The sequence below is a fragment of the Talpa europaea genome (genome assembly GCF_964194135.1).
Source record: "Talpa europaea genome assembly, chromosome: 1".
NCBI lineage: Eukaryota > Metazoa > Chordata > Mammalia > Eulipotyphla > Talpidae > Talpa > Talpa europaea.
Window position 1 is genome coordinate 26,455,346 of NC_140073.1, and position 15,266 is coordinate 26,470,611.

Consider the following 15,266-nt stretch of genomic DNA (forward strand, 5'->3'; position numbering starts at 1 on the left):
CAGTTAGTGTATGATTATATCTTCAGTTTGAGGGCTTTCCAGGAGTTGGCAATGGCAGCAGAAGAGTTAGCACAGAGGAGAGGGGGTTCTGCAGCAACCCTTGCTCCAGTTGGAATGTGATGAGAATTTGTCTTTAGTCAGGATGCTTCATCATGTAAAGGTTTATGCTGGTTCTTACAGACCCTGTCCCTGATGCAAGGCATTCATGCAAACTACTGTGTTTTGTCTAAAACTCTTCTTTGGAGTAGACTAAAGTCCAATTGCTTGCTCAAAACCCACACTTTTCTCCCAGTATACTCTTCGCTAGTTCTTTCTTGTCTTTTTTTTTTTAGGTTTCTTGGTGATTTTTATTTGTTTGTTTAAAAATTTTATTTTTTGAACTATAGTCCTGTGGCAAAATAAAATTAACCAATGAATTATGTCACTCTCCACTTACGCATTTTTAAATTAGCATCTTTTCCCCAGTACAGAGGTTTATAATTTTTTTTAAGGATTTATTTATACATACAAGAACTGGGGTACAGGCCAGAGTTGTGGGGGGGTGAGAGGATTCACCAGAGACAGAGTGGGGAACAGAACAGACAGATTGACTGAAATACACTGCTGAGGGGAGCAGTGGGAGAGTCAGGAGAGGTCTGCTGTGCCATGTGGGTCACCTCCTTGACCAGGGATTGAACTCATGCTGCAGTGGCTGCTGCGAGCTTCATAGGTTGCGTCTTAACCCCTTGCACCACCAGGGAGGCTCAAAGTTTATCATTCTTGTAAATTGAATTAGCACATTGAAAATACCACTTTCTACCTTGTAGGTAACTGTATCACAAAATAGTAAGTAGATTGTAGCAATTTCCAACTGACTGCTATAGAAACGGCAGCAATTAAAGTGAGTGATAGCCCTACCAAAAACTTTTAAAATTACAAAATGTATTTTAATAATTACCTAAAAATGGTTGAAGGAAGTGAAGTTGGAATAAGAGTTACTGATTATGGGTCTATTAATTTCAATAAAAACTTGAATTTGAATCTTCTTGGTAGTTAGACATAAAACATTAATTCATGAGTTCATCTCGCAATGTGTATTTATTGAGCATCTATTATGTACTGGAAAGTGTCCTTGGGATACTGCAGTAAGAAAGACAAAGTCCTGCTTATGAGGGGGCTCATAATCCTGTGGGAGAGCCAGAAGGACAAGAAAATGTACTCTCAGGTGTAGAGGCCTAGGGAGTCCCGGGGAGTAAGACACTGAATCACTCCTAAAGGTTTACTACTAGTGATTCCAGTCTCTTCTCGTACCGGGCTGTCTAAAGTGAGCTCTGGTACGTGGGCCCACCATATATGAGCAGCTATTTTGACTTTTCATTGGAACCTCCATAAAATGGGCTTCCCTAAACGCTTAACAATTACTACATACTTGCACTATTTTTAAGATACCACATGGTGGCACCAAAGTGCTATTTATTTTAGAAATTTTTAGCATTTCTTTCTAACTAAAGATCAGGCTAAGCTTAAATTCCAAAGAGTATTTTAATGCATGTTATAAATTCCAACTTCTACACAATGATAACTATCAATAGCTCAAACTGAAGAGTACCTAGAAGCAGACCTTTTAATGTTAACTGATGTAAAGTATGTAGCCCCTTGTTAACTCCATACAGAGTACATTATGTTTTCCATGTAGTAAGAATCCAGTTCTTGGAGAACATGAAGAGTTATACAACTTTGCTGTTCACATCAGCCTGCAATCTGTTTTTAGCCTTTATCGCTGAATAGAGGGGTTTTTTTAAGCTTAAAAATTAAAAAAATAATAAAATTTAAAAGCTTTGTAAATGTGTAGCAAAAATTCTAAACACACCCCAAAAGAAAACCTATGTAAATTACCAAATTACATGCATATTATTCATTGTATGGGTTTTGAGTTGGTAGAAGGATTGAGTTAGTATTGTGTTGGTCCTTCTAAGTTGGCTGGAAATTAACTTTACTTCACTTAGGTATCTTCATTCAAGCTCAATAGAATAGTTGATTAGAAGAAAAATTGCTTCAGAAGGAAAATGGCAAGTTCCTTTATATAAACCAAAAATCATCTGAGGCATTGAGATTAACTTGATTTAATGACACTAAATTTGTCAAAATTTTTCTTTTCCATGAAAATGTATAAAGTAGGGACAAATTTCCTCTGTTCTCCAAAAGTAGAATGGTCCTATTTGGTTTGATTTGATGGGTTATATTTGGGTCTGGGAACACTCTTAAAAAGAACCTACCAACTCATACCAAGTAGGAAAGCTCTACTTTTGGATAATGGGGGAAAGCTGTATAAAGTAAAAAATGCGGTTAACATAAGTATTCTGTTCTGCCAGTCATGAGTTTGGCCTGAGTAATTTTGCTATTCTCTGTGGGTTTGATTTCTTACTGTTAAATGAGTGAATTCTAAGCTCCTTCTGTTTCTGAAGATCTTTAAAATATCAAGGAGAAAGACTTTGGCATGACCTAAGGCAGGACTTTCTAACGGCAAGAATTGTCCAGAGATGGACTCAACTCCTATGGAGAAAAAAATATGCTAATGCTAGGTGTATCCAAGAACAGCAGGGATTTTGTTGAGCATTCTTGAGCTTGAGGCAAGTGATTGAACTAGCCTTAAGGGCCTTTCTGATCCTAAATTTCTAAATTCCTTACGTAAGCTACTTGATGGGAGTGGCCCCATGCCTTTCCCGAGGCTGCCTTAAAAACACAACACTCAGATCTCTAACTTAAGGGAGACTAATTAATTAGCAATCCCACAGGGGAATCCTGTCCCCCATTTCCTACCAGTTTGGTCCTTGTCAGTGACTGAGCACACCAGGCTTGTTCAGAAAACTCCTGGTGAGTGGGTTTGTCTTCGGGTCTCCCCTTTGGTTTTGCTGGACTTTGCTACTCACCTAACCTCTTCTTTCTCTATCTGACCTGGAGTCAAACTTGCATCTCAGTCGCCTAGCCCTAACTGTCTCCTTCAGCCCTCTTTCCTTTTCACCTCAAACATCTCCCTAATAATATGCATGTGTGATCTTGTATTGGCTTCTGTTTCTCAAAGGACTCAATCTTGCACAGCCCTCTAGCAGAGAGTCATACATTTAGGTCAGGGCTCCATCAGAATCAGGAACTTCTTAAATATGGAGAATCCAGAGCCCATCCCACATTCATCATCAGAAACAATGGAGATGGAATTTGTGTTCTTAAATCTCCAGGTGACTTACATGTAGACTTGTTTGCATTAATCTAAACTCTTCAATCCCTACCAGAGTAGATTCTGAGGAACAGGGATTCAAGTAATTATTACTTGAAAAAAATCCAAAATTTGTTGAAAAGTTTGCAAGTTTGTGGTATTTACACATCACCTGAAGGGTCCGCATATTCTCTTTTGTATTGAATATTTTTAACTTTCCTTATAGTGTTTTCCGAATTAATTCATGTATTTTAACACTAACATGAGGCAAAGAAATAAAAAGTATAATTAATAGTACCAGATTTTGCCAACCAGATCCCCTAAATCAGCATTTGGGCATCATTCCAGAACTTTTGCTCCAGTCTCCATAGCCTTCTCTGCTCTGCCTTTCCAAGATAATCTTGAACATTATTGATGGTAATTTGTGTGTGTTTTTAAAAGCATTGACTCAAAATTTTTAATTTTGAAACTGAGTTTAAAGACATTTTCAAATGTGCTAGCATTGTAAAAAGTTTTCATTCAAATTGCCACTCCTCTTATTTTGAAAAAAACCATGGTAGCTGGCAATAGACAAAAAGAAAAGTTTGGGAAATACCCAAAAGGTATTTATGAGGACTTTTTTTTTTTTCAGACTGCATTTGGTGTCCAGGTCAGGAAAAGACAAATTACAGGCTGTAAGTTTTCTCCCCACATCCTACCACAGTCTAATATCTCTTATTGTCTTGTTTTCTAGATTCCTTTCTGAGTATGTTTACACAGGCAAAGAGCTTTCCAGAACATTTCAATAGCAGCAGCTGAAAGACCCTGCCCTACCTACTCCCACTCCCCTAAGTGCTGGTTTTCTGCATGCATACATTTTGTGGGATGCACAAATTTTGCATATAGCTATTTGAAAACATCGGTTTATGTTTATGTCTTTCTAAAATCCTTAGAGTTTTATTTAAAATTCTGAGAGAGTGAAAAAAAGGAACCCAATTCTATGACTGAACTTTGTGTAAATACTTCATCCTAACAAATTCTCTGCCTGATGATATTACATCTTCCTGGGTTTCTATACTGATTTTTCTTAAAAAAAAAAAAAAATATTTTTATTTATTTATGCATACAAAAACTGGGGTGTAGGCCAGAGGTGCAGGGGATGAGAGGATTCACCAGAGACAGAGTGGGGAGCAGAACATGCAGATCTACTGAAGTACACTTCTGAGGGAAGCAGTAGTCGAGACAGGAGAGATCTGCTGAGGCATGTGGGTCAGCTCCCTGGCCGGGGATTGAACTCAGGCCTCAGTGACTGTCTATAGTATGATTGTGCTGAGACTTTAACCTCTGCACACCAGTGAGGCCCAGTTCTGTTTTTTCTTTCTTTACTTTTTTACCTATGAGGATGTCCTGTTTCTTTAACACTCATTTCGGTTTTTGCTTATTTGTGTTTCACCAGTAGGTTAGGCTCTCAGATCTGGGGATCCACATGTGGTTCCGTAATTCCAAGATTGTTTCCTTGAGTTTCATTCTTCTCTTGGGTTAGTTTGAAAGGGAAACACTGGGGAATGAAAATCAGATTTTAAAAGGATTAGGCAAAAATGGGAAAGTTATTTCTGATATTCATCCAAATATTTTGAAGTTTGGGATTATTATGGGCTTCCAGGAGTTCTGAAAAGAATATCTAGCCCCAGGAAACCGACCAGTTCAGATGCTAATAAATGTGTGCTGGCATTTTGAAAAGGACTGGAGTCAAAAATATCTTCAGTTTGTCACAATAGAAGTTTCACTGCCAGTGGTCACTTCTCAAATACGCATGGGTGAGATTTGCTGCCTTGGGTCCTTTTCAAGTCACATTTTCAGGTGGGGAAGAGGAAAGATGGCTCTGAAGCCTAAATTTGGCCACAAGTGATGCTTAAAAGGATGTTTTCAATTTGTTCACAATATTATATTGTTAGTGTTTGTGGTTCAAAATAATCACTGTTATTTTTAACTATGCCCCCAAAATTGAGAGTGCTGTTTCCTGTGCACAACAGGGACACTGAGAACAGGAAAAAAGGAAAAGTGAGTGAAGGCACCTCTTCAAGGCCAGAATGGAAGCACTTGAGGTCTCTGGACTCAGGGTAGGAACTCCTCTATCCGAAAGGCCCAAATGCAAATATGGAGGCTTCACAGTATAGAAACAAATGATAGAAATGGAGGCATCATTCAATGGAACAATAGCTTTTATCTTGAGGATTCAATTGTCAGAGTAGATACCTATCAGATGTCTGATGTGAGTGATACTTTCTTTTTTCCCCCTAAATCTATCCTCTTTTGGAATATTGTATTTGTACATGTAGATATCCAATATGTGTGTGTGTACATATGTAGATACAGATATAATTTTAAAATATATATCCCTCTTCTAACTTCAGTGGGGGGCTGCCAACTATGTTTTTATAATGTTAATAACTATAGTAATTTTTCACAGGATCTGGTTGTCTCAGGTCAAAACTATTTGGTCTATCTTTAGGATGAGGGTTTATGGTAAATTCTAAGTGTCCAGGACAACTTCTGGGCCATTCATTCATTCAGAAAGGGGGCATTTTTTAAGTTTATAATGTGTTCTTTTTGGCTCATCCTGCAACATAATCTTCAGCATGAACTAACTAAGGTGACCAGAAATTTGAAATACTTTATCTCAATTTGCAAGAAAAGGTGACCTTTGAAGTGTGTTCCCCTGTGAATTTCACATAACTCCACTAAAGATTTTTCAAAAATATTCACATTCCAATATAGGATTAGCACCTATAACACAGGGTTGGGAAATGATGGGCCATGAGACAGAACCAGTCCAATACTTATTTTTGGAAAAAGAATTTTATCAGAACATAACCACATCTATTTATTTATGATTTATGTTTTCTTTTGTGCTACAATGGAAAGAGTTGAGTAGCTGTGATAGAGACCATATGTCCCACAAAACCCCAAATATTTACTATCTGGCCCTAAACAATAAAAACAAATATGAGTGACTTAATAGAAAACAAACAGCCAAAGGAATGACTAGGCAGAGATGAGCACACCAGAGTCACCAACAAACATAAAAAGATGCAGTAATCAGGGAAACTCAAGTTTAACTACACTGATTTCATTTCATAGGCATTAGGTTTGCAAATATTTAAGTCTTACAATATCAGGTGTTGGTAGGTTATAGAATAATGTGGATTCTTATTCCCTGCTGAAGGAAGCACAAGTAGTCACTTTTTCCTAAAAGTAGTCACTTTTTCCTATTTTTAAACAATGTTTGCTTTTTTCCCCCTCAGGTGTAGTCTCCATAGAATTTCCTCCACCAATTCACCTGTGCACCATCACCACAGTCCCCTGTGCTCCTCCCTCCCTCCTTTTGACCCCTCCACCCCCGCAGGATGTCTCTGGTTTATAATTGTCTTTTTGTTTTTGTTTTGTTATTATTTTTTTTCCCTGATGCCTTATTTGGTTCCCCTATATTCCTCCTATTAGTGAAACCATCTGATATTTTTCTTTTTCCTTGTGACTTGTTTCACTGAGCATAATTCCTTCTAGGTCCATCCATGTTGCTGTGAATGGCATTAGTTTGTCTTTTTGGTTGCTGAATAGAATTCCAACAAATAGTCACTTTTAGAGCAATTTGATAATATACAATAATAGTGCACATGATCTATTTCCCAGCAATTCGACTTCTAGATACATACACACACACACACACACGCACACACTTTTTTTAGTAAGTTTGGTTAACAGGCTTCACCATATTTTTTCTTTGTAGATTTTCTTTTATTTTAGCATAGAAGCTGGGGTGTAAGCCAGAGGTGTGGGTGATGAAAGGATTCACCTGAGACAGAGTGGGGAGCAGAACAGGCAGATCTACTGAAATACATTGCTTAGGAGAGCAGTACGTAAGACAGGAGAGGTCTGCTGTGCCATTTGCGGGTTATCTCGCTGGCTGGGGATAGAACTCAGGCCTTCCCGGTGGGCCCATAGTTGTGATAGTTCTGAGACTTTACCCTTAGGCCACCAGGGAGGCCCCCATACAAACACATTGTTAAAAGGAAATGTATTTATGAGAAATTTTGGTTAATATGAGCAAGGAGACTAAACCAAGAGTATTCATGGTAGCATTGTTAGAAAAAAATAAAAATAAGTTAAAAATTAGCAAGAGAATGGATAAATAAAAACTGGGTATATTATTTAAATGGGATACTATACAGTAATGAAAATGAATGAAAAACAGTGGCCACATATTTCATGAACATGGATAGTCATGGATTAAGTGAAAAAAGTTGCATAAAAATTCAAGAAGATAATATTTATATATTCAAGACAGTACTCTAGATTGCTTAGGAACATACACATGAAAAGCATGGAAGTACGTATGGGAATTAATTATAAATTTTAAGAAAGTGCTTATTTTGCAGGGAGAGGAATAAGGTGAAAAATATGAATGAAGAGGGCCTCCCTGGTGGTGCAAAGGGTTAAGCACTATGAAGCTCTGTAGCATGAGTTCGATCCCTGGCTGGCCAGGGAACTACCCGCATGGCACAGCAGACCTCTCCTGTCTTGCCCGCTGCTCCCCTCAGCAGAGTATTTCAGTCAGTCTGCCTGTTCTGTTCCCTACTCTGTCTCTGGTGAATCCTCTCACCACCACCCCCAACACCTCTGGCTTATACCCCAGTTCTTGTATGCATCAATAAATAAATCTTTAAAAAAGTATGAAGAGGCATATAAAGGGAGCTTCAAGTACATTTGCAACTTACTTATTTGTTTTCCCCCAATTTGTCATGTTTCTTTATTTTTGCCTGTGTGGCTAGTGTTTTTTAAATTCTTACAAAGGTCTGATTAGTTGTTTCATTGCTAAAAAAATGTCTTCTGGAGTGACAGCGGAATTTGCCATATATACCCTGCAATTTATTTCTTAAATTGGTGCGGTAAATTCAGATTTTTTTTCTTTTTGTAGTTGGAAGTACTTCATATAATTATTTTGAGGACTTTTAATGCAATTCAACCTTATCACACGTCAGGAGAGCTGCTATTATCTCCAGTTTTTGTTTCCTTCCTGGAGCATCTTGGCACATTCAACTGGCAGGTAGGGCTTCCACACACACTAGTTTAGGGTCTTTATTAATAGGAGTGTCTGGGCAAGATGGTGAGTGGGACCAAAGTCCAGTTTGTCCACCAATCAACACACCTTGTGCCTTTTGCACAAGAGCCCAAGGGGAGCATCACCCCGAGGTGATACCCTCTTCTTTGCCCACTCTGTCTCTGGTGAATCCTCTCACCCCCTGCATCTCTGGCCCGTATCCCAGTTCTTATGTGCATAAATAAATAAATCTTTAAAAAAAAAAAAGAAATAAAATCTTAGGACAGACAATTTAAATGGAAAGAAAGATTGAGATTTTGGAGAAAGGGGAGATGCACATTTTATTAAGGAATGAATTCCTATTGTCTATCAAATGAAGAAGGAGGATTCAAATTTGCATCTTGTCCTAGAAGACAATTATCAGGAATAAAGTACTGGGTAGAGAAGAAAAGAAGTAAGATTTATTAAAGTATTGGTACTTTTTATAGTTCCTACATTATTTACACTTTGCACTAAATATGAATTGGCCAATTAATCTTCACTTCTTGGATAAGATGTGCTAAGAATTAAAAAAAATTAAGATACTATCCTATTTAACTGAAGAAAAATGATCGGCTCTTAGATAAACCACAGGGACATAGAAGGAGATCCAGATGAACCAATTATATGGTGGCAAGGCAAAAATAAAGACTCTGCTTTCAGACTGGTTGCTTTCTAGTCTGGGGAACAGAACAGGCAGACTGAGTGTAATACTTTGTTGAGGGGAGCAGCAGGTGAATCAGGAGAGGTCTGCTGTGCCATGTGGGTAGCTCCCTGGCCGGCGGGGATTGGGTAGAACTCATGCTGCAGAGGCTGCAGATAGCTTCACCATCAGGGAGGCCCCTAAGATTTTATTTCTTGAACCCAATGAATAAAGCGTGGTTCATGATCTATGCAAACATGCATCAAAGTGCTGATTCCTGGGCTCTCTAGAGCTCCTAAATCACTTTAAATTTTTATTCTTTGCATGTGATTCTTACTAAATTTTGAAAGCCACTACTTTAAGAGAGAGGCAATGAGTTATTTAGGCAAAATAAATTCATTCAGTATAATCTATAATTGCTATTTAAAAACAGAAGAAATTGATGTCTTGGTAAGAGAAACTGATCTGTCATTTTTCAGTGTTGTTATAAAAGACAGGTCTTTTTTTTTTTTTTTTTTTTTTTTTTTTAAGAGGCATGTATTTTTATTTATTTATTTGTTTGTCTGTTTATACAAGCACTGGGTACAGTCAGAAGCGCGGGAGAGTGAGAGAATTCACCAGAGCCAGAGTGGGGAGCAGAGCAGGCAGAAGGACCGAAGTACACTGCTGAGGGGAGCAGCGGGCGGCAGGAGAGGTCTGCGCGCCATGTGGGACCCTCCTCCGGTGGCCGGGGAGCAGCTGGGGAGCAGCCGAGGATCGAACCGGCGCCGCAGAGGCCACGGGTTGCTTCGCAACCCAGAGCTCAACCGCTGCGCCACCGGGGAGGCCCTAAAAGACAGGTCTTAAAGGACTTTATTAGAGAAAGCAATTTTTCCATGTTCTCTTTACTTTATTTGCTTATAAGAATTGCTAGAAAATAATGGACATGATTTACACAACGGAGGCCCACTTAGGGGGAAGGCTCTGAGGGCACCAGATAAGGAGCCAGGAACCCAGGCGCCTCTCTGTAACTATCCTGGCTGGGCACAGTAGCTCAGCACTTTAGATTTCTTATCTATAAAATCAGAGGTTTGTCCATCTATCTTTAAATTATCTTTCTGACCTATAATTAGAGGAAATACATTATTTTTAAAAAGTGCAGTCAAGACACATCTGTATTTATTGGCTTTCTGCTGTGCAGATAAATTAATTGTCTATTAGTCATGTGCCCAACTGGGCATTATTTTAAAAGATAAACTCATGAATGCAAAGATGATGGACATTTTTCATTTTAAACTTGTTAGGTCTGCATCAACTTGCTCCCATTTTCTTTAATTTTACTAACATGATATGACTAGTCAATTTTATGAATGACATTTTTAGCCCTGCCTGCCTTAAAGGTATTCATTAAAAATGTCTCCAGTAGAGAATAAAACAACCCAAAAGGATAAGAATCCAAAAGAAAGGAAGAAAGGAGATGGTCATAGAACAGAATTGGTACAAATGATGATTCTGTGGGGGTCTCTTAAGCCACAGAAGTCCAGAGAGGAAAGAAGACAGATAATTCTCTAACCCTAGGGTTGCTTCTGATTTCTCAAGACAAATGTTTTGTGTCTGGAAAAATTGCACAGTGTTCAAAAACACCCTCTCCTACCCTTTCTTACAAGATTCCTGTACTTTGGGATTCCAGGGTATGTGGGAAAGCAGTCTGAATTTCTGTCACCAAAACTCTGCAGGGTAGCTGATTAATCAGAGACTTGGCTACCAGCTGCCTATAGAGGCAGATGTAAAGATCTCAGGGGGCCTCCCTGGTGACGCAAGGGGTTAAGACACAACCTATGAAGCTGTCCACAGCCACTGCAGCACGAGTTCCATCCCTGGCTGGCCAGGGAGCTACCCACATGGTGCAGCAGACCTCTCCTGTCTCACCACTGCTCCCCTCAGCAGTGCATTTCAGTCAGTCTGCCTGTTCTGTTCCCACCTTTGTCTCTGGTGAATCCTCTCACCCTCCACAACTCTGGTCTGTCCCCCAGCTCTTGTATGCATAAATAAATAAATCTTAAAAAAAAAAAACTCCGGTGAAATGGGAGAATTATGGGGTGACACTGTTTTAATAAGTGTATAGCTAAAACGATCTACACTGTGTTTATGTCCCAAGAAGGCAAACTTTCCCCTCTTCTTCAAAATCTTTTTTCCATTAGCACAGCTCCCAACGATCACGCCCTTTGGAACCGTGGAGAGTCATTTGAAACTTAACTAAAGGCTGGAGGCAAGTTCTACTTTTCAGGTCATCCAATTGAGGAGATCCAATTTCTGCAGAGGGCAGAAGACGGGTGGGGGAAGGAAAACCCAGACTCTCGGTCTTCAGATCCTTCTACCTTCAATCCACAACCTGCCACGCCAACAGAGCCAAGCCAGAGATCCTGCCTGGACCCACCAGCACCAGCACCACCAGCACCACCAGCACCAGCACCACCTTGTCACTCACGGCTGGAAAACACACCCCTCTGGTCCCACTCTTGGCCAATAGCGGCTTCGCTCTTTGCATAGTAATGAGCTCGAGACCTCCCCGGGCCAATGGCGCTCCGGAAGCAGGGTTAGTTTTGCATGTACCTAAGTGATTTGCATACCCCAGCGGCCGGGGGCTCGGGCACCCGAGCGCGCAACCCTAGAAGGGAAAAGCGCTGGAGGAGCTTGCGCCGCGGCGGCGAGAGCTGGGGAGAAAGCCTGGGTGTTTGCAGGCGAGCCGGGCGGGGGCTGGGGCTGGAGCTGGGGCGCGGGGCCGGCATGGCTGGAGGCTGCGCCCCGCAACCTTGAAGAGCGACCGCGGCGGGAGGCCGAGCACGGGAGGCGGGTGCGATGGCAGCGCGCGGCCCCCGGAGCTGCGCCCGGCCGGGGCGCCTGGCCTGAGCCGCCGGAGCCGCGGGGCTGCCTCGGCGCGTCCATGGAGCAGCGGCCAGGGCGAGACTGCGAAGCGCCGCGTCCCTGCGTCGCCGCGGCGGGCTGCTGAAGGGGCCGAGCCCGCGCCCCCGCCGAGAGAGGAGCGCGCCCGCCCCAGCGCGCAGGCCGGCCGCCCGGGGCGGCGGGGGGCGGCGGAGCGCAGCGGAGGCGCCGAGCGCGCGGCGCCGCGGGAGAGGCCGGCGCGGGAGGCGGCCGCAGCAATGCCGGGCCCGCTGGGGCTGCTCTGCTTCCTCGCCCTGGGGCTGCGCGGCTCGGCCGAGCCCAGCGGCGCGGCGCCGCCTCTCTGCGCTGCGCCCTGCAGCTGCGACGGCGACCGTCGGGTGGACTGCTCCGGGAAGGGGCTCACCGCCGTGCCCGAGGGGCTGAGCGCCTTCACCCTAGCGCTGTGAGTGCGGGCGGCGCGGGCGCGGGGGGTGGGGGGCCCCGAGGGAGCGTTGGGGGGCGGAGCCGGTGGGCGAGCCGGCCCCAACCCCCGGCGTCGCGAGGTGGGGGCGCCGGTCACCTGTGTGTCTGGGTGCTGGGCACCCACTCCCGCGCCGCGGGCTTTCCAGACTTTGCCACTCGGAGTCCGACCCGCGAGTGGCGCTCTCAGCGCCCCCCTGGCCCCCCAACTCCCCTAGGCGTCTTGGCCAAGGAGGAGTGTGGAATCTGGAAATGCTTGCCCCTACGCTTCTCCTGCGGGCCCCTGCCTCAGCTGGCAAGACCTCTGCGGTTGGCGGGGGTGAGGGCGCCTAGGACTTGGCCTGAGTCTGCACACCCAGGCACGTTTCATGGGGAAGCACCTGGAGCTGCCTAGGTGCCAGCATGTGGGGAGAAGAAACACCTGTAGCTTAATCAGGGCGAAGCGCCTTCCAGTTTGGCCTATTCAGGTACAGCGATCTGGCACCTCGGTCCAGTGCCACCCTGGACTCGCCGGCTAACGCCCAGGCTTCAGGGGCGTGCAGGGAAGCCGGCAAAACAAGGGAGAGGGAGAGGGAAATTGCAGGTTTCTCTTAGTGAAAATACTCTTCTTGCCCAACAAGGCCTTTTAAAGGAGGCGTGCTGACCAGAAGTTGAGGGTGTTGGAAGGAATTCAAAGTTGCAGAGCATATGCTCTGTCCAGTGCGAAAAGTGGGCACCAGTTTTCTGCCATACCTTCACCAGCAGAAACTTGCTTTGAGCTGGCTGGGGTTGGGGCTGGTTCTCACTTCCAAAGTTTCAGTCCTCAAACCGGGACCTGAGAGTTTACACAGTCCCTTCAGGAAAGGAGAAGAATCTGAAATAGGGGTTGGAGGTAGTGGTGGCAAATGCTACCAATAAAGAGAGAATAGGGTAATTTAGTGCAAGCCTTGGTGTATGCTCTTGTTGGTCCTTCTTGTGCGGTGTGGCCAGCTGAGTGATAATCAAATCAAAGGCAATGAAAGAACTGTTGGACAGGATGGGCTTCTGAGAGGCCCTTAGGTAAAGGGAATTTCCTTTTACCTTATAGCTACTGAAAGGAACCTCTCAGGAATAAACCGTTTTAAAGGAGTAACAGACCCTGTGGAGAAAAATGCTTTACCTGCAGGCGGAGATCAGAGCTGTGTTTCCAGGTGGGCGGTGGGAGGTGTTCTGCTTGTCACCTGCCCTTGAGTAGTGAGGCCTTTGGCCTTGGAACCTATCTTTCTTTGGCCTCCAGACTCCTCTCATGCTGCAGTCCCTCCCTCTCCCCCTCAGTTTAAGGTGTTCAGTATAGTGAAATTTACTTTTTTATGCCCACAGAGGTGCATTAAGTGGGAAGGGTTGAGTGGAAGTGAAGCAAAGACGACCTGGGTAGATGAGCTGGGTCTATTTCTTTCCACGTGTCCTCTTGAAACTTTTAGGGAATTCACATGGGGGAGGTGTCTACCTGAACCCTCAGTCAAACTTCTCTGTTGTAGAAAAGCATGATTTTACTATTTTAACCAGTTGTAAAGAGCTTGTTTAGCACATTCCTCGAGTTTTAATGAGTAGACTTGCCCTACCAGGAAAAGGGCTGTTTTACATTAGTACCTAAAACCACAAAGAAATATCCCATTTTTATGAGAGCACGTTCCTCTGTGGAGCATCAGGCATCTTCCTTTAGAACTCACCAGAAGTAGTGAAATGCTATATTCCCAACCTTGAGCCTTACAGGAGTTGCTGTTCATGCTTTGGGGAACAGAAATGAGAATGGGCGCCAGTCCAGATTCCATTGCCTAAACCAGCATCAGCTCAGCACCTACTGAACCAGGCTGGCAATGCTGAATGCATGGTTTCCATTTGTGACCTATGGATAGATTGTGTACCCCGATAACTCCTTATTTCACCCTAATACCCTTCATTTCACTCTCAAAAGTATATATTAGATCTATCAAAAGGCATTCCAAGGGCAGTGTATTTGCATTTTCAGCAGCTCATGTAGACATTCTCACCAGCCCCTGTGGACTAGGGAGGCAGGCACTGTGGGCCTGGATGCTCAGTGGCTCTCTAGAAGACACCTGGAGATCCCCTGGGGTCTTTTCCAAGTACTTGTGATCTGCTCTCCCATCCTCCCCTGAGTGAGCCGTGGTTAGATTGAGGGCCTAATCCACGGTCCCCAAACGTTTTTGTTCACCATTTCGGAATTTCTGGAGCATGTGTACCAAGGCCTATTTAGTTAATAACAAACCCAAATAACAAACGCAAAAATAGAGGTGAAAAAGGTGAATCAAAGTTTTTATTTTCATGGTTATAGTATCCTCTTTGGCATAGTACCTTCACCTTCCTCAGGATACACCCCTTGTTGGAGACTCCAGGGCTGACAGAACTGAACTTTATTTTACTCACCTTGGAGTCTAGAGAGCCTGATATGAAGAGGCTGCTTCAAAACTTGCAGTGAATGAAAAAGGGCATCAGGCCACACCGAGGGGCAGAACTTGGGCTTGGAAATGAGACGTTCCCACACACATTGCCACATTCAGCATTCTCAGCTAGATCTAGTCTTTTGTCCAGATCTGAGAAGGCACCAGCGAGGATACCTGCTTCCCCTCCTGTAGGCCCGTTTAAACTTGTTCACTCCAGCAGTGCCTATTTCCTGTTGAAAGCTGCTTTATCCGAGTCTGGGGGCAGAGGCAGATATAATCCTCATTATTGTTGACTGCATTCCCATGTTCACACCATTTGCTGCACCTGTAGTGATTATTTATATTTTGCAACAGCGGTTCCAATCCTGTGTCACATTGCACTGACTTGTCACAACTGACCCTGAGGTGTTTCAAAGGAGAACTGATTTTACTGACTAGTATTAAGATCCCAAAGTTTACATTATCAGAAGGATTCAAGGTTATTGTTATATTGATGCTTCTAAGATCACTCTTATTCACCTACAGTTCAACATGTTTTGATTGGGGGAAAAA

At 43.3% G+C, this 15,266-nt stretch overlaps 1 protein-coding gene across 2 annotated transcripts in view; it reads left to right on the top strand.

Annotated features, from left to right (window-relative positions):
* Positions 1-12,092: 12,092 nt before the first annotated feature.
* The window catches only part of LGR4 (leucine rich repeat containing G protein-coupled receptor 4), a gene marked incomplete at both ends in the record, with an annotated part of 96,023 nt that continues 92,849 nt past the window's right edge, over positions 12,093-15,266 (top strand). For both annotated transcript variants that reach the window (XM_084239488.1, XM_084239489.1), the window contains one exon: positions 12,093-12,277. In XM_084239488.1, coding sequence (XP_084095614.1) covers positions 12,093-12,277 — 185 coding nt within the window. The remainder of the gene's footprint in view (positions 12,278-15,266) is intronic.